This window comes from Notolepis coatsorum (assembly GCF_963971535.1).
Source record: "Notolepis coatsorum genome assembly, chromosome: 7".
Lineage (NCBI taxonomy): Eukaryota > Metazoa > Chordata > Actinopteri > Aulopiformes > Paralepididae > Notolepis > Notolepis coatsorum.
The window spans coordinates 69,782,896-69,806,344 of record NC_140171.1 but is presented as its reverse complement, the minus strand read 5'-3'; the positions used below and the strand labels follow the sequence as shown (position 1 = coordinate 69,806,344).

At 42.9% G+C, this 23,449-nt stretch overlaps 1 protein-coding gene across 2 annotated transcripts in view; it reads right to left on the bottom strand.

The window, feature by feature from the left end:
* Positions 1–23,449, bottom strand: part of LOC311232328 (phospholipid-transporting ATPase ABCA1-like) — an 82,134-nt gene that overhangs the window by 12,506 nt on the left and 46,179 nt on the right. For both annotated transcript variants that reach the window (XM_084319083.1, XM_084319084.1), the window contains exons 9-31: positions 19,809–20,046; positions 19,402–19,541; positions 18,879–18,995; positions 16,125–16,319; positions 12,789–12,997; positions 11,553–11,729; positions 10,885–11,107; positions 10,390–10,611; positions 9,899–10,103; positions 9,445–9,558; positions 8,817–8,991; positions 8,303–8,434; positions 7,886–8,025; positions 7,458–7,595; positions 6,449–6,678; positions 6,271–6,343; positions 4,137–4,339; positions 3,698–3,749; positions 3,293–3,400; positions 2,607–2,755; positions 2,041–2,165; positions 1,559–1,657; positions 455–644 (exon numbers count right to left, since the gene is read on the bottom strand). In XM_084319083.1, the coding sequence (XP_084175209.1) occupies positions 455–644; positions 1,559–1,657; positions 2,041–2,165; positions 2,607–2,755; positions 3,293–3,400; positions 3,698–3,749; positions 4,137–4,339; positions 6,271–6,343; positions 6,449–6,678; positions 7,458–7,595; positions 7,886–8,025; positions 8,303–8,434; positions 8,817–8,991; positions 9,445–9,558; positions 9,899–10,103; positions 10,390–10,611; positions 10,885–11,107; positions 11,553–11,729; positions 12,789–12,997; positions 16,125–16,319; positions 18,879–18,995; positions 19,402–19,541; positions 19,809–20,046 (3,654 nt within the window). The remainder of the gene's footprint in view (positions 1–454; positions 645–1,558; positions 1,658–2,040; positions 2,166–2,606; positions 2,756–3,292; positions 3,401–3,697; positions 3,750–4,136; positions 4,340–6,270; positions 6,344–6,448; positions 6,679–7,457; positions 7,596–7,885; positions 8,026–8,302; positions 8,435–8,816; positions 8,992–9,444; positions 9,559–9,898; positions 10,104–10,389; positions 10,612–10,884; positions 11,108–11,552; positions 11,730–12,788; positions 12,998–16,124; positions 16,320–18,878; positions 18,996–19,401; positions 19,542–19,808; positions 20,047–23,449) is intronic.

Here is a 23,449-nt window from a genome sequence, read left to right as displayed (position 1 = left end):
TGCCTCCCACAAGCCGGCTGCAATGTGGACTAAGTCATACATAGCACAAGTCCCCTCCGGTACTTGAGGTAACAGCAGTCGCATCTTTTCACCTGCGCAGCTCGATCTCTCAGTGGCGAGGAGTAACGCGTGGGAGGCTCACGCTGCCCCCGACACTTCCTGATTCTACTGCGCAGGCGCACCAACCGACCTGTAGGAGTCGCTGTCCACAACGCCCGATCCCCACCCATCAGTTTCCCACCCCCTAATACGGCCAATGTGTATTAGTACGGACGACCAGCTAAACTGAAAGCAAATGTGGAGCGCTGGGCTCGAACTGACGAGCCCAGCGTCTCCAGCATTTCGTGGCAAGCGCCTTGCCCACTACGCCACGTAGCCGCCCTAGCGTGGATAATGCATATGTCTGAATTCATGTGTGTTTTTCTCTCACACGCTGTGTGTCTGTCTTCCCTACCTGTGGCGGAGGCAGCCCCCCGGCGCCAGGGGGACACTCGGGTAGCATCTTCTTGCGTCCATCACAGCTGCACTCGCATAGCGGGGAGGGGTCCTCCATGGTCCAGTTCCCCAGGTCAAACATGTCTCGAACACTGGGAGGCACCTCCGGCATGGTCCACTCGTCCTCTACTGCCGTACAGGGTGCCCCACTGGTGGACACAGAGCGAGAGAGAGAGAGAGAGAGAGAGAGAGAGAGAGAGAGAGAGAGAGAGAGAGAGAGAGAGAGAGAGAGAGAGAGAGAGAGAGAGAGAGAGAGAGAGAGAGAGAGAGAGAGAGAGAGAGAGAGAGAGAGAGATTTACTATCTGCTTGAATATTGGGTCATATCATTATGTCGGATGTGGTAAAAGAATTAAATCCCCTGCATGTTCATGCCCCTGAATAAAAAATTTACAAATAAAGAAAATGTATTTAGAAAACACATATTATGATTCTCATATTATACAATAGGTTGTCTTCAGACATTAGGCTCACCCTCATATTACCTGGTGTGTCTGTACTTAAAGTATGTATTTATAAATAGCTGAGCGCAGATCATCAATACAGGTTGTGGTCTATTGTTAGGTGTGTCAAATTCCTCGCTTCTGCTTGGCAATTAACTTTACTGATACTGATTTTCAATACAAGACACACCATGTAATACGGGGCGAAGAGACACCTTTGTTAGCCTCCATGTTAACCCATTCCCTTGTTTTGTACCTTTATATTTTAAGCAAAAAACGATGTATCGGATAAAGAGGAAAAACTCAAAGTAAAGTACAGTTGCTCTAAAACTTTGTACAATAGTAAACAAAGTGCAATCATGGAGTTAAATGACTTGGTTGCCCTCTACTCCTGATGATAATAATAGAGTTAAATGACTTGGTTGCTCTCTACTCCTGATAATAATATAGTTAAATGACTTGGTTGCTCTCTACTCCTGATAATAATATAGTTAAATGACTTGGTTGCTCTCTACTCCTGATAATAATATAGTTAAATGACTTGGTTGCTCTCTACTCCTGATAATAATAGAGTTAAATGACTTGGTTGCCCTCTACTCCTGATAATAATAGTACTACTCACGGTATGGGTTCTCCCTTCATACAATGGGTTCCAAAGCCTGGTTCATCAGTCAGGGCGCCCAGTAGTCTGTTGGTGTGAGCGTCCTCAGGAGCGTCGTTACTGTTAATGTTAACAGTATAATGTTGTCACTCAATCATTCATAAAGAAACACTGAACCCTTTTCAAATTCGAACACAACATGATCTGGTATGTTGTTACTGCAAAGAGGCAATCGTCTTTTAGTCAAGCATATTGTATACTTAGTATTCATCAAATATTTCAATGTACTCAAGGACTTGTTTTTGGCTTTTATTTTCAATAATCCACTCAAGAGTCAAGAAATGCAGGTGTGCGTTAGTCCTAAACTCAGGTTAAATTAGAGATAGATGGACAGACTCAAGGCTAGGATTTGAAAAGAGAGGAAAACATTTTCTTCATAAGTGAGTTAGATTAATGACGTGATGAGTGGTTAGAAATAAAGAAAGACAGACTGTGTCTCTTACCTGATGAAGGTGAACTGTTCCTCATACATGCTAGGACGAAGGGCTAAACTGGGGTACTTTCCAAATGGAGGAACGATCAGGCTGAACACCAGAGCGATGCACACGAACACAGCTGGGAGAACAATCTGGAAAATAACAACATACAGTACAACACTACAGTTATAATCAGTGTGGGATAACAGAATGGAAGACGTGCAAGTATCAGTGATGGAATGCTTATCTAAAAATACTACAGTGGTACAGCTTAGTGCTTTAAGACAGTTTATATTCAGTTCAGTTGAATCCTGAGGTATTGTTCACTCAAACCCGGACACAACTAACAGATAACCATACGGTTTTAAGTTAACTATTTGAATCTTTGAGACAGAAAGGGACCATAGGATCCAGAGGCGGCCGAACTAACCAGCTGAGTTAAAGAGTCAGACCCGTTAGCCGGTGCTAGTTGACTGCAACCAACTCCTCAGTAGTTTACACTAATATAGTTCTTCATCTCAAGGGTTCGTATATAGAAATAAATTGTATTCAACATCAGAGTGGTGTTGTTCTTAGTAATGAATGATGTGTACCTGAGCAAAGAAGCCTTTCCGGGAGCGGCGCGCGTAGAGGAAGCGTTTCCAGAGCAGCGCCACAAACTGCTGTCTCTTCAGGCTCCAGCCTTTCACCTGGTAGGAACCTTTACCGTCAGCACCTCCCAGCCAGTCTGTCTCACGGGACTCTGGACAGACAGAGGGAGAGGAGGACGAGAACATGTGAGCTTATGTAGCGCAAAACAATCTCTGTGTGGATTTGACAGGCAATGGAATATCTGCAAGCTTTTTTATTCAATAAGACGTTACTATGTCAACAGATGCATGTATGGATTGTTGGGTGAGAGGGCGGTGAAGGACTATTGCTTGAAAACAGAGCTGTTGAATTTAACTTTGGAATACATTTTTTCAATCCAGTTGTAGTGATTCTAAAATCAATTGATTATATTAAATCATATCCAATACTATTTTTATACAGCCATTGTAATAGTTGATAAATTCCCCAAGATAATTCAACAAGATAACCCTCCTCCCCTAGACATTCTGTTTACATAGCAACACAATGAAATAGGTCAGGGCAACACAACACTTGTCTATCACAGGTAGCTATGAGACAGCACTACATCGCCACCTGCATGCATGCTGGGAGTTCTGCCTGATAACGCTACAAGACCACTGCACTACGTCGCATTGCATGGTGGGTAGTGCAGTAGCGCCAGGATTACCTTCTGAGTCGTTGACCTCTAAGCCGTCGTCCTCGGTGAAGGGCTTCAGGCAGCTCTGGTGGTCTCCGAAAGCATGGCGGCGGCGACTCCTGGTGGGCAACACGCCATCTGAGGGAGAGACGGACAGAGAGAGAGAGAGAGAGAGAGAGAGAGAGAGAGAGAGAGAGAGAGAGAGAGAGAGAGAGATAGAGAGACATTAGGAGAGTATGAACAAGAATGCTGAAATTTATGCTGAGTTTAATTAACATGCGTGTTTAACCATTTCACTACCACACTACCAAAGGGTTAACCCTTTCACTGCGACAATACAGAAGGTTAACCCTTTCACTACCACACTGCAGACGGTTAACCTACTATAACATGTAATAGTATTATTATTACAGAAGTACTGTAAGACTCACTCACCTGAGAGCTCTGGTGCATCCACTCCACTATCCTCAGCCACTTTCAAGAAAATCTGCAGAGACGTGCAGTAAAAGCCCAGATTTAAACATATTCAATGAGCAACTGATGCTGATAATGGCAACACTTCAGTTAGGATATACAGTACATCTATGAATTATTTAAAAGTATACTTGTAATTTATCATAATGAAGTATAACTGTCATTACCAATACACATAATATCTTGTAGTGCCATATCAATACCCAAACTAAATTACAGCTATGATCGACCAGTTCCTATATCACTTCTTAATAAAAAAAAACATAACATGTTATAACCTTTTTATTAAGAGCTTCTCCTTATGCATTCTGTCAAGCAGCTCATGCACTAAACACATTAGAATCCATCATAGCATTATGCTGAACATGCTACGTGATGAAATGATAACATCCACCCTCACCTCTTCCAGGGTGGTGTCAGATATTCCGTAGCTGGATATTCCCAGGTCGGTCAGCCGGTCGTCGATCTCGTGGAAGAGCTCCACGAAGGCTCCATCCTTGGCGGACTGGTAGGGCAGGATGTAGGTCAGCTCGTGGCCCACTTCCTCCACCAGCCGAGCCTCGGGGACGTGCTTGAAGATCACATTGGAGATCAGGGATACGTCTGAAAGGGGAGAGAGTGTCGTAAGGACTGGACTCTACACCAGGTCAGACACCAGAGGTGACTGCATGGTCCAACGTAAACTGACCACGTTTGGCCAAAACGTCCTGTCCATAAAAGGCAGTCAAACGTGGAAAGCCCCACCCTTGCTTCTTTTAGAGGGCAACTAAAAAAATGGCTGAAGACCAACGAGTTATGTGACCACATGTGACATATCTCTAGCCACTAGTTTCTGTGTATTGCTGTTATGTATTTGTAATTTTTTTACTGTTTTATGTATTTATACATTTCTTACTGTTTTTATGAGTCCTGTTTTTATGTTTGGGGACAACGGGTGGAAATGAGCCTGCTAAATCCGGCAATTTTTACACTCCACAGTGTTCATTAATTTTGCATTGTCCCGTCCAAATAAACAAATAAAGTAAAGTAAGGGGTGTTATTGTGGAGCAGTGGTAGCCTAAAGGTTAGAGAAGCGGGATTGTGACCGGAGGGTCGCTGGTTCGAAACCCCAAACCCAGCTATGGAACATCTGAGCAGCGGAGGAGAATACGTAACACTCTCTCCTCAATAACTAGTGTTGTTATTCAGTTATTATTGGCAATGTTAAGTCATCAACAACAGGCTCTACAACAAAGGACTTGGACGGCTGGCTCTGCTGCCAGAACTATCACTGTCAGAACTCGAGACTTGAGAACTAGAGACTCACATCACCGTACTGACTATCTTGTATTTTGCACTAGACTAGAGACTCATATCACTGGACTCTTATCACTGGACTATCTTGTGTTTTGTACTTTTTTATATTATATTGTATTTGTATTTATATTTTATAGTGTATCTATAGTGTATAGATACTGGGCTGTATAGTGCTTGAAGATCACATTGGAGATCAGGGATACGTCTGAAAGGGGAGAGAGTGTCGTAAGGACTGGACTCTACACCAGGTCAGACACCAGAGGTGACTGCATGGTCCAACGTAAACTGACCACGTTTGGCCAAAACGTCCTGTCCATAAAAGGCAGTCAAACGTGGAAAGCCCCACCCTTGCTTCTTTTAGAGGGCAACTAAAAAAATGGCTGAAGACCAACCAGTTATGTGACCACATGTGACATATCTCTAGCCACTAGTTTCTGTGTATTGCTGTTATGTATTTGTAATTTTTTTACTGTTTTATGTATTTATACATTTCTTACTGTTTTTATGAGTCCTGTTTTTATGTTTGGGGACAACGGGTGGAAATGAGCCTGCTAAATCCGGCAATTTTTACACTCCACAGTGTTCATTAATTTTGCATTGTCCCGTCCAAATAAACAAATAAAGTAAAGTAAGGGGTGTTATTGTGGAGCAGTGGTAGCCTAAAGGTTAGAGAAGCGGGATTGTGACCGGAGGGTCGCTGGTTCGAAACCCCAAACCCAGCTATGGAACATCTGAGCAGCGGAGGAGAATACGTAACACTCTCTCCTCAATAACTAGTGTTGTTATTCAGTTATTATTGGCAATGTTAAGTCATCAACAACAGGCTCTACAACAAAGGACTTGGACGGCTGGCTCTGCTGCCAGAACTATCACTGTCAGAACTCGAGACTTGAGAACTAGAGACTCACATCACCGTACTGACTATCTTGTATTTTGCACTAGACTAGAGACTCATATCACTGGACTCTTATCACTGGACTATCTTGTGTTTTGTACTTTTTTATATTATATTGTATTTGTATTTATATTTTATAGTGTATCTATAGTGTATAGATACTGGGCTGTATAGGACTATGAAGCTATGTATCCCCCCCCCTATACCCCCCCCCCATGCTGCTTTGACACCCGATTTTCCCCAAGGGGATTAATAAAGGATCATCTTATCTTATCATCACATTCGTCATCATCATCATCATCATCATCATCATCATCATCATCATCATCATCATGTGTCTTACCGATGGTGGTGGTTTCGCTCTCTGGTTCGCTGCCCAGGCCGGCATCAGAGCTGCTCTCTGACACGCTGTCATCCTGAAGAGGAGATAAGATGGAGAGAGTGAACCCTATGATCATTATACATTCAATTGAACTGCTGCTAAATTGAAAGTAAACCATTCTTTCTATCTCTCCGCGTACCTTCTCGCCCTTCTTGACGTAGGAGACGGTGCTGGCGGAGTTCCTGCAGGATTGGAGTGACAGGTCGTAGTCCCTCTTGACCAGGGTGAGGTAGTAGCCCGTCCCCAGCTGGGTCTTGAGGAAGAGGGAGGAGCCCACGCAGCACAGCTTGCCGTGGGAGATGATGGCGATGCGGTCGCCCAGGATGTCGGCCTCGTCCATGTGGTGTGTGGACAGGATGATGGTTCGGCCTGAGAGGAAGGAGAGGAGGGTTAGAGGGTTTGAGACAAGAGGTGTTTTCATCCCAGAGAAACATTTTGGTTCGTGCTTGGGTGGTAGGACAGGGTGCACCTTTACAGAAAAGCCAAATGGAAAATGTATACGCACATGTAATGGAAGAAGAGGTGAAGAAAAGACTTCACACAGTTTAAAATTGTGAAATAACTTAATCCTAAATGAAATTTTTCATGGTGGTAGGTGGACAGGGTGCCTTTCTGACCTGGACAATCCAATTAAATATGAGAGACAGAAGATTTTAAATGGACTTAACTGTCAAACTAAACAGACTTAACCATCAAACTGAATCTACTGTCGCCATAGCGATGATGATTGAAAGACGAAGAGACACTTAAGGCAGAACAAGGAAATTACACTCTTTTGTTGAAGGAAATTGAGAATGTCTGGAAAGCTCGCATCTCTGTAATTTCAAAGAATACACAGTCCCTCATCCTACCCTTTCTCCCTTACACAAAAAATATGATTTTCTTTTTTAATTATTATTTCTTACATCACTCAGAACAGATGACAATAGAGATTTGCACACCTTGTCTGTATTTGGGAAGCAGGCCCCCAGATAAGAGTAATACAATACATTATTATTCTTTCTTATATTATCTCCCTCGGGTGTACAATCTCACATTCTAATGATGGCTACTAGCCACTGAGAGATCTAAACATAGAATAGAAACATTCCAAAAAAAGTACTCCCAAAAGGTTTAATACGAGGATAATATCAGACATCTGTGTTTACCTTGTCTGTATTTGAGCAGCAGGTCCCAGATGCCCCTGCGGGCGTAGGGGTCGACTCCAGCGGTGGGTTCATCCAAGATCACAACCTTTGACCCTCCAACGAAGGCCAGGGCCACCGATAGCTTCCTCTGCATACCTCCTAAGCCCAGCCAGCACACACACAGAGGTCAGTTCACAAAGGTCATTCTTAACCTAACGTTACTTCACTTACTGCAGTGAAGACAGGTAATATATCAATATGTAAATACATGTATAGAGAGGCCTCTATCTTAATAATTGCATAATATGATCTGGAGACAATATTGACGAATTTCTGTTCAAATGTCTCTGCATGTCAACTTTTTTCTTTTTTCAATGAGGGAATCACCATTACCTGACTCACACTGAACTTGACTTTGTGACTTAAATGAAACATTAAGGCCAACTCACCAGACAAGGTGTTGCTGCGGGCCTGTCGCTTGTGAGGCAGTCCGATATCGTTGATGATCTGCTCCATCTCAGCCTTAACCTTCTCCTCTGACAGGCCCTTCAGACGCGCGTAGAACCAGATATGTTCCTCCACCGTCAGCCTGGGGTATAGGACAATACAGTAAAATGCCAGTAAAAAAAAATATATATATATATATATAATACATACAGTATATAAACTATGGGGTGAGACTGAAGTGGTTCGTGGGCCGACATCTGGGACCTCACATTAGGAGCAGTAGTGTCTTTTAATGGCCTAACATCCTGGGACAAGACTAAATTAAACATCAAAACACACTACTAGTCTTGTATAACATGGTACTAATTACAGTAAACAGCTATGACTACTGTTGTCGTGTTTAAGACGTGTCTACTTACATGCTGAAGAGGACGTTGTGCTGAGGACAGACTCCCAGGTTCTGGCGGATGGTGCTGAGCTCAGTGCGGATGTCTTTACCCAGAATATAGGCGGTGCCAGAGGTGGGCGGGAACAAGCCTGTCAGGATCGACCTATCAGAGGTTGAGATCGAGGAGAGATGAGAGTTTAGCCAATCACCGAACGAGTTTGACAAACCTTGAACTTTGTCCAACTATTTTCAAAATGGTCTCATCTTAGCTAAACTCCAAACAGGTAAACCCATTGTACATGATAACAAGATAACAATATACTAGAGTGGCATGATATAGACTCCATTTCTCACTATAATAATAACCCATGTCATACAGCCATAATACACTTTAATACAGATACAGTTTGTCAGACAAGACAGAAACGGTCTTCTCAGCTCAGTTCTATTCTATTCTATTCTATCCTATTTGATTCAAGTCAAGTCTTATAGATTCTGGTTCTAATATATTCTATATCAACAGCATAATACTATGTTGTGCTTACATGGTGGTGGTCTTGCCAGCGCCGTTGTGTCCCAGGAAGGAGGTGATCTGTCCGTTGTAGAAACCCAGAGTCAGTCCGTCCACAGCCAGCTTGTTGCCATGGCTATACACCTTCACCAGGTTCTTGATGTACACACCTGGCTCTATGTCGGACGGTTCCTCCTCAATGCACACAGCTATAGGGAGAAGAGGGAAGAGGAGAGGAGAGGAGAGGAGAGGAGAGGAGAGGAGAGGAGAGGAGAGGAGAGGAGAGGAGAGTAGAGTAGAGAGGAGAGTAGAGGAGAGTAGAGGAGAGGAGAGGAGAGTAGAGTAGAGTAGAGTAGAGTAGAGTGGAGAGGAGAGGAGAGGAGAGGAGAGTAGAGTAGAGTAGAGTAGAGTAGAGTAGAGTGGAGAGGAGAGGAGAGGAGAGGAGAGGAGAGGAGAGGAGAGTAGAGTAGAGTAGAGTAGAGGAGAGGAGAGGAGAGGAGAGGAGAGGAGAGGAGAGTAGAGTAGAGTAGAGTAGAGTAGAGTAGAGTAGAGTAGAGTAGAGAGGAGAGGAGAGGAGAGGAGGAGAGGAGAACGTTTAAAATCTGATCTTAAAATGTGATAAAAACTTAACCAAAACAGTGTCAGATGTTAGTTTTCTGTACCTTCAGCGTTGCCCTTCTTGCCCTGTGAGGCTGTGAGGTTTTTGTTCTCTTTCTCTCCACACCAGTAGGTCCTGGTGAAGGGGAAGTACCATGGTCTGGGGATACCGTACTGGCCTGGAAAAGAAGACACATTATTATTAATGGGTTGTTTTCAACTGTGCCATTTTGTGTCTATGCAGGGCCGGCCTGCCCACCAGACAGACCAGGCACTGCCCCCAACCAATGACAATCTCAGTGACCGACACATTAAATTAATTTAATTGGTTGTAGGGAAGTCAGTCAGTTTGATTTAAGGTCAAATGAAAGGGCCCCAAATGTATTTTCTTTGCCTAGGGCCCCCAAAGGTCTAGGGATGGCTCTGCTTCTATGGTTAACAAAACGACTTGCACATCTACAATCATGACCACTACTGTATCATTTGTGACCCTAAATCCCACTTAATATATAAACTCACCAGGGAATACAGATTCGATGTACCACGTCATGAGCATGTACAGGAAGGCGTCAAACAGCATGAGGCAGATGGAGGTGGTGAGGTTGTAGCTGTCCCCCTCCAGGGGGCTAGCCAGCAGGTTGGACCACTGGATGCCCACTCCCTGCTCCTCAAACAGGGCAAAGTACTCACAGCCGAAGCCAAAGGCCACAGGGGACAGCAGGCTCTGGGAGAGGGAGGAGATGGAGGAGAGGGAGGAGAGGGAGGAGACAGAAGGTTTTAACTAAAAGCAAAGACAGTGAATTTGGGGATTTGAATCACTCCTATCATAACGAGGAAATAACTTCTTCTCATATCCCTCTGAGAAATATGTGGACATTTGACCATAGGGGTCAGAGTGCAGGGTCAGACAAGTTTTATTCATTTTTATTTCCGAATTGTTCCGAATTCTCCCCCCAAAGAACTGAGTTTTCTTAATTTTAATGAAATCAAACGTTCTCTTCCTCGCTCACCACTATGACTTTGCCGGCGAAGCCCACATAGTCCTGCCAGGCCACACACAGGACATAGGGCAGGTAGAGGGTGAAGTAGATGATGCCTCCACATGCTGCCGCCAGGTTGGCGCGGGAGAACAGCGTGCTGATTAGGAAGCACTGCATGATGGTCACCACGGCGAAGGAACTCAGGAAGAGGAACACCACGCCCGGGTCGCTGTACGGGAGGAGGTTCCCCATCTTGACGAGGAGAGAGAAAGAGAGAGAGGGTGGGGGGTGATGGAGGGAGGAGGAGGGAGAGACAGAGAGAGAAAGAGAAGTTAAATCATGTGCATACATATTAATGATTTAATACACTTTGTGTGTGTGTGTGTGTGTGTGTGTGTGTGTGTGTGTGTGTGTGTGTGTGTGTGTGTGTGTGTGTGTGTGTGTGTGGATGTATCTCCCAGTAAAGGCTGATTAATTAAATAATGAACTCACTGATTGATCAATGGATCAGTATTCAGTACCTACCTTTAGAATCACCACCAGCAGCCCGGCGCTGATCAGCAGCGGAATCAAGCTGCTGATGAACCAGCTGAGCCACAGGGTGCCGTTGTTCAATCCCATGATCCTCATGGTCTCCTTAAGCCGCGCCTCCTTCTCGTAGACCACGCCCTTGATGATGATGGCCACCGAGTACATCCAGGCCAGCGTCATGAACAGAGGCATGGAGCGACTCATCACCCGTAGGAACCTATAGGGAGAGAGAGAAGAGAGATAGAGATAGAGAGAGGGGTAAAATCTATCTATGTATGTATATGTATGTATGTATGTATATGTATGTATGTATGTATGTATGTATGTATGTATGTATGTATGTATGTATGTATGTATGTATGTATGTGTATGTATGTATGTATGTATGTATGTATGTATGTATGTGTGTGTGTGTGTGTGTGTGTGTGTGTGTGTATGTATGTATGTATGTATGTATCTATCTATCTATCTATCTATCTATCTATCTATCTATCTATCTATCTATCTATCTATCTATCTATCTATCTATCTATCTATCTATCTATCTATCTATCTATCTATCTATCTATCCTTACCACACACACATCAACATAGCATGTGGCAGGGGAGGAGTTGTATTATCCTCCATCCTCTCATCCATCCACCCATCCATGTCTACTTACATGTCATCAACGTAGCAGGGGTAGGGCATCTGTTGTATATAGACTCCAGTCTTCTCCTTGGAGCCAGTGACAGCTCTGATGATGCCTTGCTCGATGACGTCCTGCAGGTAGGAGAACCCCCCCCAGATGTAGCGCAGGTCCTCGAAGGGGTCTGCCCTAGGACCGGGGTCCCAGTACCTACAGCACAGGTAAGAGGTACGACGAGATTTAGGAGGAACATTTATTACTGTTATTTATTTATTATTTATTACTGTACTGTTATTTGATGCTATGTATGCATTTCAGGAATAAATTGTTACTTTGATTGTTACTCAATCTTTCAAATACAGATGGATTGCATCCTCAAACAAGTTACCATTTTAAAAGTAAAGGCCTATAAAACTTATATGAAAATCTATATTAGGTTTTACCTTTTAATTTCAGCAATCCTTTTATAGAAATATCTCTGCATATCTGATTTATTAGAGAGTATAAAGTGGACAGAGACAATATGGGGATATCGTGTGAGGTGCACCAGATTCAAACATGTAATATCACAAGTACGTGGAAATGTGCCGTAACACACTGAACCACCAGGAAGGCCAGTCTCATCATCTCTTACCCGCCTTACTGTAACCCACTGAACCAGCAGGAAGGCCCACGCCAGTCTCATCATCTCTTACCCGCCTTACTGTAACCCACTGAACCAGCAGGAAGGCCCACGCCAGTCTCATCATCTCTTACCCGCCTTACTGTAACCCACTGAACCAGCAGGAAGGCCCACGCCAGTCTCATCATCTCTTACCCGCCTTAACCCACTGAACCAGCAGGAAGGCCCACGCCAGTCTCATCATCTCTTACCCGCCTTACTGTAACCCACTGAACCAGCAGGAAGGCCCACGCCAGTCTCATCATCTCTTACCCGCCTTAACCCACTGAACCAGCAGGAAGGCCCACGCCAGTCTCATCATCTCTTACCCGCCTTAACCCACTGAACCAGCAGGAAGGTCCACGCCAGTCTCATCATCTCTTACACGCCTTAACCCACTGAACCAGCAGGAAGGCCCACGCCAGTCTCATCATCTCTTTACCCGCCCTTAACCCACTGAACCAGCAGGAAGGCCCACGCCAGTCTCATCATCTCTTTACCCGCCTTAACCCACTGAACCAGCAGGAAGGCCCACGCCAGTCTCATCATCTCTTTACCCGCCCTTAACCCACTGAACCAGCAGGAAAGCCAGTCTCATGATCTCTTACCCGTCCTTAATCTTGTTGGTCCTCTCCACGTTGTCGATGTCCATGCGGATCTTGTAGTTGACGTTTGGAGGCAGGTCGGTGCTGTCACTATGGGCAATGTCAGGGAACACGATCCCCGCCCAGAACTTCTGGTTGCTGAGGAGACCCATGGACTTGTTCACCAGCCGCTCCTCATTGGCTACGGGCTCTAGTTTGTCCAGGTTCACACACTGCAGAAAGAGAGAGAGAGAGAGAGAGAGAGAGAGAGAGAGAGAGAGAGAGAGAGAGAGAGAGAGAGAGAGAGAGAGAGAGAGAGAGAAATTAAAAAGTGTTCATCTAAAAAACGTAATCTCTGTGAAAGACTGTGAACTCATTAACCTACTGCTAAACATCAGTCATGGGTCGTGCTGTTGAGAAATATAGTTAAACTGAGTTAAACTGACATAGGACATAAGCAAAGGGATTTTACAAAACCTTACAAAAGTAATTTGACGCCTGATTTCCTTAATCAGAAATATATGATAAACTGATTTACACATGCTTGCCTTACACAAAACCCCCACACAGTTAATGTCTGCAAAGCCATTGGGTTGAAAACACCTTAAGAAAACTGTGTGAGAGATCATAATGCTAAGGCCTTGACACACTTTCCCAGTGTGAGAAGTTAACAAGCAAATGAACGATTACTTGGAAGCTTTTCAAGTCAGTGGGTCACAAGGTTGTCTTGAGTGAGTGCTGACTACTTAGATTTCTCCTTAAACATCAAGGTTGTGTGTTATAGTTGTTCCATATACCCCTTAACTCAAAGTAAGTCAGTTCTGTTGGTCATGGGAAGTGTGTGTATTTATGCTGTTGTATAATAATAATAATAATAATACATGTTATATATATTATACAGTGGAAAAATGACAAAAGAAAGAATAACGCATGTAGGAATGAGCCAGATTCAAACTATGATTGCTTCCATTCAGTTTCACAGTGGAGAGTTATACTGTATCATTAAAGAAAATCCCCAGGCTAATTGAGTAATCAACTCATATTAACATCAATGGTGCAGCATGAGGCTACGTAATTGCATTTGGCATTTAGCTTGTGTGCTACAGAGACCAGTGGCGGCCGGTGGGTTTCGCCACTAGGGGGCGCTATACCAAACATTTTGCAAAATGCAAACATGTACAGTACAGTACCACGCAACACTCATTGCCAGACGTGAGCGATTCGACTCACGCTCACGGCAATGAATCGGCTCTTATGAACGAGTCGCTCAGCTGTTACTACAACAACACACAACCAGTCAAATAAAGTAGTCTAGACTCTAATTCACAACTTGAAACACAATATATAAATAGAAAAGTTAGAAACAAAACTCGCCCGTCTACAAACACAGGCAGATCTCTCCCTCTCTCCTTCTCTCTCTCACACACAGCGCGACGTGGAATCGATTCGTTACACAATCAGACCTATTATATACCAAGAATAACTTCAGTATGAGTACAGGGCTGTACACATATTTTGCATATTGTTAAACGAGCCAAGGCTAGCTATTAAACTATCGATATGAATCGAAAATCTGGGACCCTGATGTAAACAAGACAAACGTCTTTCTCTGGTCTGCATCCCCTTAACAATTGTGTGTATTGAGCCGTACTGTATTGTACCCATTCTGCAATCTGTTAATAAAGTTCTCATTCATTCATTCAAACATAGACGATATTGAACAAGCCATAATCCACGTATTTTCAATCCGAGAGAGCTGCAGTAGTTAAATCAATGAGCCATCGAGATAGTCAGTGTGGTAAGTAACGTTATTATTGCATCCAAGATTGATACAGATACAGAGAGAGAGAGAGAGAGAGAGAGAGAGACTCACTGTTTAGTTGAACGTCCAGGGCCAAGTTAGCAGTTAGCCAAGTGTTAGCTCAGCTGAGCTCGTTGCCACAACACTCAACAAGTACATTCCCTTGTCCATTTCCGCTCGAACAGACTGCAAAACTACCTGGCGTTCTATCGCCATGCTCTAAGACAAACTCTAACCTTAACCAACTTTGAAAGAGTGCCTAAGCTTAAGAACTTGCAGTCACGGCACGGCACGCTCTAAGACAAACAGCTGCATGCATCTCACAACAACACAACTATCTCAACCAAGCTAGAAGCTAGAAATTGGATTCGGCCAATCAGAGATCGTCTCTGTGAAATTCTGCCATGGAAAGAAATACTGGCGTCGGCCAATCAGAGAGCGTCTCCGCGAAATGCGGCTATGGAAAATCCTTCACGGAAGTTCACGCTGCTGGCTAGACCGCTTCAAATCGCGCTCGGATTCCAACATAATAGTCATATTTCAACGCACAACGCCGTATGCACTGATTGGCTGTGACGGAGACAGCGATCAAACTGTGACGCGCACGCAGAGCGCTATCGCGTATTGCCCCCGAGAAATACGAAAAAATAAAAAAAATAAAAAAAACGTGATGTCACTTCCTGCTCTGGAAAACGGTGTTTTTTTTATTTAGATAATAACGTTATATTGTGCATTGGAAATACAAACATACTTAAAATGAGTAAATATTATTAATTTTAAACATGTTTATATTATTTATAGGGCTATAAAACACAAAAACGAAAAAGTTTTATTCTCTTCTTCTCTGATTTAACAGCAGCTGGCCAGCAGGTGGGTCGGCGCCCTAGCGCCCCTAGTGGTAGAGCCGCCACTGCCAGAGACTTTAATGAAATAATCCATGACAATGATAACAACAGGACCCAATCACCAAAGCATGGACACTGATTAACATTTGGCTAGAGACGCTGTCTGTTACTGTTGTCATTTACATCAGGCTTTGCTCTGACAGGAGCCTTGCTAAGGTCAAGGTAAGGAGCATTTGATTTCAAGGCTTTTAATAGCTCTGCTGGCCACAGTTAAAGATAAAAATGCTTCCTGACCTAAATGGCCAATGAGTGGCAGGATTACTCACTGGGTTAGCATCTCAACACGAAGGGAAAACTGCTGTTGTAGAGCAGCATCATGGGAGAAAAGTGAGGACGTTTATGCAGACATCGTGTTCTTCATAGCGTGGTCGGGACATTTTGTTCCCTTAAATCTAGCCTTAACCACTATGTGTACTACCCAAGGCTGGCTGTAAACATAACAGTATTCTAACAGCTAGTAACGCTGACAGGAAAAGGCTAAAGGGCAAGGGGAGAAGAGCAGAGGGCACACACACACACACACACACACACACACACACACACACACACACACACACACACACACACACACACACACACACACACACACACACACACACACACACACACACACACACACACACACACACACACACACACACACACTAATGTTACCTCCATGAATCGTGAGATGGTCTGAATAGCCTGGTCTGTTTCATTGAAGGCATCCCTCCAGGTGAAGGCGGTGCCAGCGGGACGCATGTCCTCCGAAGCCTTGGACAGGAAGTCAGACACGTCAGACACACGCCACTCTGTCCCACTGAGCTGCATGTTGAAGAAGGCAGCGCTGGCATTGTTCTGGAGCAACGTCTGTGGATGTAAAGGAAGAGAGGCAGGGGAATGTTATCTATGTTAAGAATCAGAGTGGAAACATGGTATCTATGTTATGATAGAGTGGGGAAAAGTATCTATGTTAAGATAGAGTGTGAAAATGTATCGATGTTAAGATAGAGTGTGAACATGTATCTAGTACAGTAAGTTAGTACATACAGGTAATGGGCTAAAGGTAGAAGAGTTGGTTTGCCCCAGCTCTCCTGTACTTTGATGTGAGTAGAAACTGGGATGGAGAATTGATATAATTGAAATCTAGACCTGTTTGATTTGCTAAAGCTTCTGGAGTGACCCCACTGTGCTCTGTTGAAATCAATTTGGTTTTGTAAGACAGGATTTACTTGTGTGTGCGCGTGTGTATTCATGTGTTGTTTTCTAGCAGACAGTTAAATCATATTGATCTACTTGCATTTGTAGAACTGTGTTTAGCTCTGTTTTGTCTGTCTCTATTTAATGGATGTTTCTGTCAGTTCTTGTATTTCCTCCACAGGCTCCATTCCAATCCATTATCTCCAGACAAATCCCTTCTCCAGGCTCCACCAAGCACCGGTTGATGTGAGAAAAACAACCAGCTTCATGGTGGTTTGGTTATGCAAAACAGCCAGAGGCTTCTAATGAAATAGTGCAATCGCTGCCTCAGGGGAAATACACTTTTGTTATTTTCAAAACAAAGCGAGGCCTGAATATAATATATAATATAATATAATATAATATAATATAATATAATATAATATAATATAATATAATATAATATAATATAATATAATATATAATATAATATATAATATAATATAATATATAATATAATATATAATATAATATATAATATTATACACATGGACACATAAGTAGTACTTGTGTATGTGTCCCATATATTTAATTAATATTTGGCCACTATTTTACACAGGGAAATTTTTTATTTAGCTTGTGGGCTACAGACAGTAAAGAAAGAACTCATGGCAATGATAAGGAGGACCCATTCACCAAAGCGTGACTTTTCTGTTTGAAAATACTTTCAGTCTGTCGTTCTACACTCTACAGTATCACGTTTGACCAGTAGGTGGCGGTAGTGCTTATGTGATCTATACAGAGTCTGAGTGGGAGAAGCCATGTTAGCTGGCAGGACATAAGTAATGGACTAAAGATAGAAGAGAGAGACACAGTTGGTTTGCCCCAGTCCTCCTGTACTTTGACTTGAGTAGAAACTGGGATGGAGAATTGATAAGTTTTGTACCTCATTTTCTGCATTGTACCTCACTGTTTACAAATTTTTACACACTGTACTTAGCCTGTACCTAGGTTGTACTTTAGATTGCATATTGTACTGTATATTGTATATTTCTCTTTACTTACTTTTTTTACTTACTTTCTTACTTACTTTCTTACTTACTTTTTTTACTGTATGAAGCACACTCTCAGGGGCTCATACAGAACCAAGCATTTCACCGTAAAGTACGTGTATTTTATTGTGATAATTAATAAACAAACTTGAACTTGATATAATTGAAATCTAGACCTGTTTGATTTTCTAAAGCTTCTGGAGTGACGTCACACAGTGACAGACTTGTTTGTGACCCCACTGTGCTCCGTTGAAATCAATTTGGTTTTGTAAAACAGGATTTACTTCTGCTTTTACTTCTGCCTGTGTGTCTCTATCAAATAGTTCTGTAGTAGTTCTTATCAGTTGATCTGTCTGTCTGTCTGTCTGTCTGTCTGTCTGTCTGTCTGTCTGTCCCTTGCTCGCAGTTTTAAGTCTCTCTCTTTCTCTCTCTCTCTACAGATGTAGAGAAGTTGTATTTGTTGACCTGTTTGTCTCTTTCTCCCTCCTTTTCATCCTCTTCTCACTCCAACTCATCCACCAAAACGATCCTCTTAACAGATCCTCTCTCCCTCCTCCTTTGTTATTTATTTCCTTCCTTCTCTCCTTTTTTCATTCTTTCTTCCTTCCTTCCTAGTCTCTTCTTCTATGACCAGGACATGGGACTCGTTTTTTTTGTCCACCAAACAACAGCTATAGTGGACTCACTATAATTGTATTTTATTTCCTAGTCAAAGTCGTTTTATAATAGAGGGACTGAACACAGCTGCCTGCCAAAGCAGCCAGTAGAACTGACAGACTCACCGTCAAGATTAACAGCATGTTGGACTGGTGGTCATTTGGTGGTCAGAAACACTGACTCAGATAAATATCAGAGAGCTGACTTGACCTGTTGCCATATTGAACACTACAAAACACAGCAGTCCTTTCCCACAGTCACATAATTATACTGTAGGCACAGAGACACACAGATTACTATCTTCAAATCTCCACGACAGGAACATTATGGACCTCATCTCTCTCTCTCTCTGTGTGTGTGTGTGTGTGTGTGTGTGTGTGTGTGTGTGTGTGTGTGTGTGTGTGTGTGTGTGTGTGTGTGTGTGTGTGTGTGTGTGTGTGTGTGTGTGTGTGTGTGTGTGTGTGTGTGTGTGTGTGTGTGTGTGTGTGTGTGTGTGTGTGTGTGTGTGTGTGTGTGTGTGTGTGTGTGTGTGTGTACTCACCCTGACCAGGTCCATCTCCTCACTGCTCTCCATGAAGCTCCAGACCTTGGGCCTCATCTCTTCCCACATGCCTCCCAGGTCCCTCAGTACACCCAGCTCCTGAAACGTCTTGTTCACCTGCACAACACACACACACACACACACATCAAGAATGCTCATCTGTGTCCCTGGGGTGGCCCTCAGTGAGAATTGATCCCTCTCTCCTTCAAACCTCCCAACCCCTCTCACCACCCCAAAGATTTTAACCAAACCATTTGGTTACTTTTAACACATTGATTATTCGTTTATCTATTTACTGAGATATCCCCCTGTCCCCTGCTATTTCCCACTGGTGGGGGCCCTTAGAGAGAGGTGGGGGCTCTAAGCACTGTACTTGAATTGTGTGTAGGACGGTTCAGCTCTGATCTGTTCAGTGTGTGTGTGTGTGTGTGTGTGTGTGTGTGTGTGTGTGTGTGTGTGTGTGTGTGTGTGTGTGTGTGTGTGTGTGTGTGTGTGTGTGTGTGTGTGTGTGTCCATGTCCTACCTCATGTATGATCCTCTGTGTGGCTGGGGTATCGGGTGTGTAGAGAATCTTGCCCATCAACAGTGGCTTGAGAGCTCTCCAGATCATCCTGGAGATAGGACTGGACTCCAGGCTGCGCATCATGTTGTTACAATATGGAGCTAGAGAGAGAGAGAGAGAGGGAGAGAGAGAGAGAGAGAGAGAGAGAGAGAGAGAGAGAGAGAGAGAGAGAGAGAGAGAGAGAGAAAGAGAGAGGGAAGGAGGGAGGGAGAGAGATCAGTTCAAGACTGCTATCATCATCATCATCATCATCTTCATATTGGACTGGACTCTGGGCCAACCAGGGTAAAATATTGTTTATCATAAAACTCTGGACAAATTGACACTTTTGTTTTATTTACACACGGTCGCACCGCCTTGATACTCACTCGAGGAGTTGTCGTACGCGGAGACTGGATCGCTGTCGTTGCCATGGTTTCCGAACAGGGCCTTGTAGTTATTGTCCTCGTACCAGTTGAGGGACTTGATCTTGAGGCCCCCTCCCTCAGGGTGCCCGCAGACGATACGGGACACAGCCTGGTACATCAGGCTAGGGGAGCCGTTGGCGTTGGTCGTCAAGTACTGGATCTCCTTGCGCATATCCTTCCAGCTCTTCATACTGGCAAGCTAACACACACACAAATAGAAATAGAGATGTTAGCGCTATTACATTATGTCCTGTCAGCAAGCTAGCTCACATGATGATATATGTAACAGTATATCATTGCAGGGTTAGAAAATATAGTAGTATAAGTGTGATATAGATTGTGATAGAGATTCATATAGGCTACTATGTTACATGTACATGTACATGTACTATGTACATATCGTTAGCCTCATACGATAATTGCCTAAGTAATTTTTTGGCCAAATTGAGATTTCTGCCTAACTGTAATCTCCTCACATTGCTGCATCGCCCCGGCTTAGTGCCTATGTCCTCAGCCAATCAGAACGCTTGTCAAGTAAAAAAATCCCCATCTGCCTAACTCACTCGTGTGACTTGTGCCTTTTAACATTACATACACAGACTGCCTTAGTGTATGACATTCCCGTTCAGCCGAACGCACAATTGGAGGGGGGCTTCCCACTCTCCAGAACATTTACAACAAGCGGTGCATGGGTAAGGCTAAGAAAATTATCAAAGACTCCAGCCACGCAAACAACTGCCTCTTTGAACTGCTGCGGTCAAGCAAGCGATACCGGAGTCTCATCGCAAGCACAGAGAGACTCAGAAGAAGCTTCTATCCCCAGGCCATCAGGTTGCTCAACGAACAATAACACTATGCAACAACCATCAAATGGACTCACAGCACACACATCCACACGCACACACTCACTTTAAACAAACAACTCACTGCAGCACCCACTTTACACACTTTAGAACACCTAAACACACTTTATATTTATTGGTAAAGAATTTGCACTACAACCCATACCTCATTACACCTTACTGTAAATTGTACCTAAACTGTACCTCATCCCATTTCTGCTTTGCACTATATAGTATATTGTATATTAGTATATTGTATAGTATATTGTATGGTAACTCAGTTACTTCTACTCTGCATTGAACATTGTACATATGTACATACTGAACACTTGTGTCCACGTACGTGACTTCTATTTTTTACTTGCTATACTTATCTTATTTTATACTTATCTATTTTTGTCTAGCACAGTCTCTGGAGCGTAACAGAAAGAAGCATTTTGTATAAAAGTATCCTGTACTTCTGTATGACAACTAATAAAGAAACTTGAAACTTGAACTTGACATGTATGTATGTACGAGGAAAAAATGCCTAAGTCACAACATATTTTGTTTAAAAGTCACCGTATTTTGTTACGCAATGGTTGTTGTGTTTTTGTATTTTTGCAAACTTGTTGATACACCTTGTGGAACTTATTTTCAAAATATAAATTTAAAAACTTGTACACATTTGCTGGAAAATTAGTTTTTTCTTCTTTTCCAAAAATCTTGAAAGATTATTTAGGCAATTATCGTATGAGGCTAACGATATATGTATTCATACTACTATTCAACTGATCATATCTAGATTGCAGACATATGGTGTGTTTTGGCACATGTGGTTCAGTGAATTACAGGGGTGTAAAAAGTACCCAGAAATTATACATTATATAGTATGGATTGGGTACCATCTCAAAATCGTACTCAAGTAAAAGTCAGAGTATCTGGCTAAAAACACACTTGAGTAAAAGTCAAAAAGTTTTAACTTTTAAATGTAGTTTAGTACTAAAAAGTAAAAAGAAAATGTCGGACTGTCTATTCTTCTGATAGCAGGTGTTTAATCAAAGATCCCCGCTTTCTAGTCTTGCACAAGGACCAATCAGCATGGGTATGGGCGGGTTAATTTTCAATTGATGGGGATTTGATTGGCTGTTTTTAAATAAAGTGCGGCCGCAGGATTAATAATGTTAACGTTAGTTCGGCCAGAGGAACAAATATACTAATTAAAATGGTTGGACCTGCGAGATTTGTACGTTGTACTTTGTAGGTCTGCATTTTAAATGTAAGGAGTAGAAAGTATGTTTTTTTTTCTCTGAAATGTAATTGAGTAAAAGTACAAGTATACAAACCTAATAATACTTGAGTAAAGTACAAATCCCCAAAAACAGTACTTAAGTATTGTAACGAAGTATAATTACTCAAGTACTTTACACCCCTGGTGAATTATTGTATCATGCCATACGAAGGTGATGGTTTCTGATATATATCCTATAACTGACTCAGCACTTCACACCACAAGCTAGAAGGTATCATCTCCGGTCAAACACAAGAATCCTGTATGAGCAGCACACTACATGTGTGTAGGCTGTATGTCTGCATGTAAAGGCATGTTCTGCTGCACGCCTCCAGGGAACAAGTTCATACTGCTATTATGCTACAGTTGTGTGCATGTGTGTGTTCATATGCATGTACAATCAGTGGCGAATCCTTATGGAAGCCAACGGAAGCCAGGCCTCCCTATCAAAATATGAATTAATATCAAATATGAAATATGAAAAAAAAAAAATATATATATATATAATTTTTTTTAAATATAGTTTACATTCCTTTCATGTGTTATAATTTTTTTTTTTTTTTTTTTAATGTCTCCCTCTTCTCCTTCTCACTCTCTCTAACACACTGTCAGACTCACTATGCTCACTGCAGCTAGAGGAGAGGCAGGGGGCAGGTGTCTTTCTCCAGCCTCCCACCATGTGATTCATGTATGTAGAGTCCAAAACCAATACTAGCCAATCAGATTCGAGCTGACTGCCACACCTTAAAAGTTTAAAACGGGGCTGTGAGCAGAATAATTTGTCTGGCATCCCCTCTGCACACCTCCCCTCTGCACTCTGAAAATTGTATTAACCCGTGACTGCTCCCACGGGCCGAATATTGCGCCGATCCTCGCGAGATTAAATTCACGGGTACCTCTCGGCGTGCCGAATCGTTTCCTAAATCACTTCCATCATCGAAAACGAGGGGAAAAGGTCGGCTTGCGACCCTGAAAATGTTGCGTGATTTAAAAAACGCTGTATTAAGTGAGCCTATTATGGGATCCACGCGAGCTTTCTATCGTGGAAACATCTGGGCGTCCCGCAACTTTTACTCATTCACATGTAGCCCCAAAAATGCTTAGAAAAGGAAAGCCGAAAGCGTGGAATAAACTCGCCAAAACGGAAAAGTGCCGTGATTCCGATCCGCGTGAAAATATTCACGGCCATAGAGGAGACCGTGAGACACCTTTTTGCAACCGAATATGTGTCTCGAATTTGCTCCCACGCGGCACGCAAAATCGTGCAAGGAAAAATCGGACCAAAAATGAACCAATGCTCCAGCAGTATTAACACTTTGATCGCCATGGTTCAAATTCATAATTTACCATCCCTAGCCAGCTCTATTTGTCTATGGAGAAGTTCCCCTTCTTTGCAGGGCTATAACTTTTTAAATTCTATTGCTAAATTGCCATTATTATGGCCCATTCAATGTCCTATATCCATTGTTCAGGGTGTAGCAACGATATAC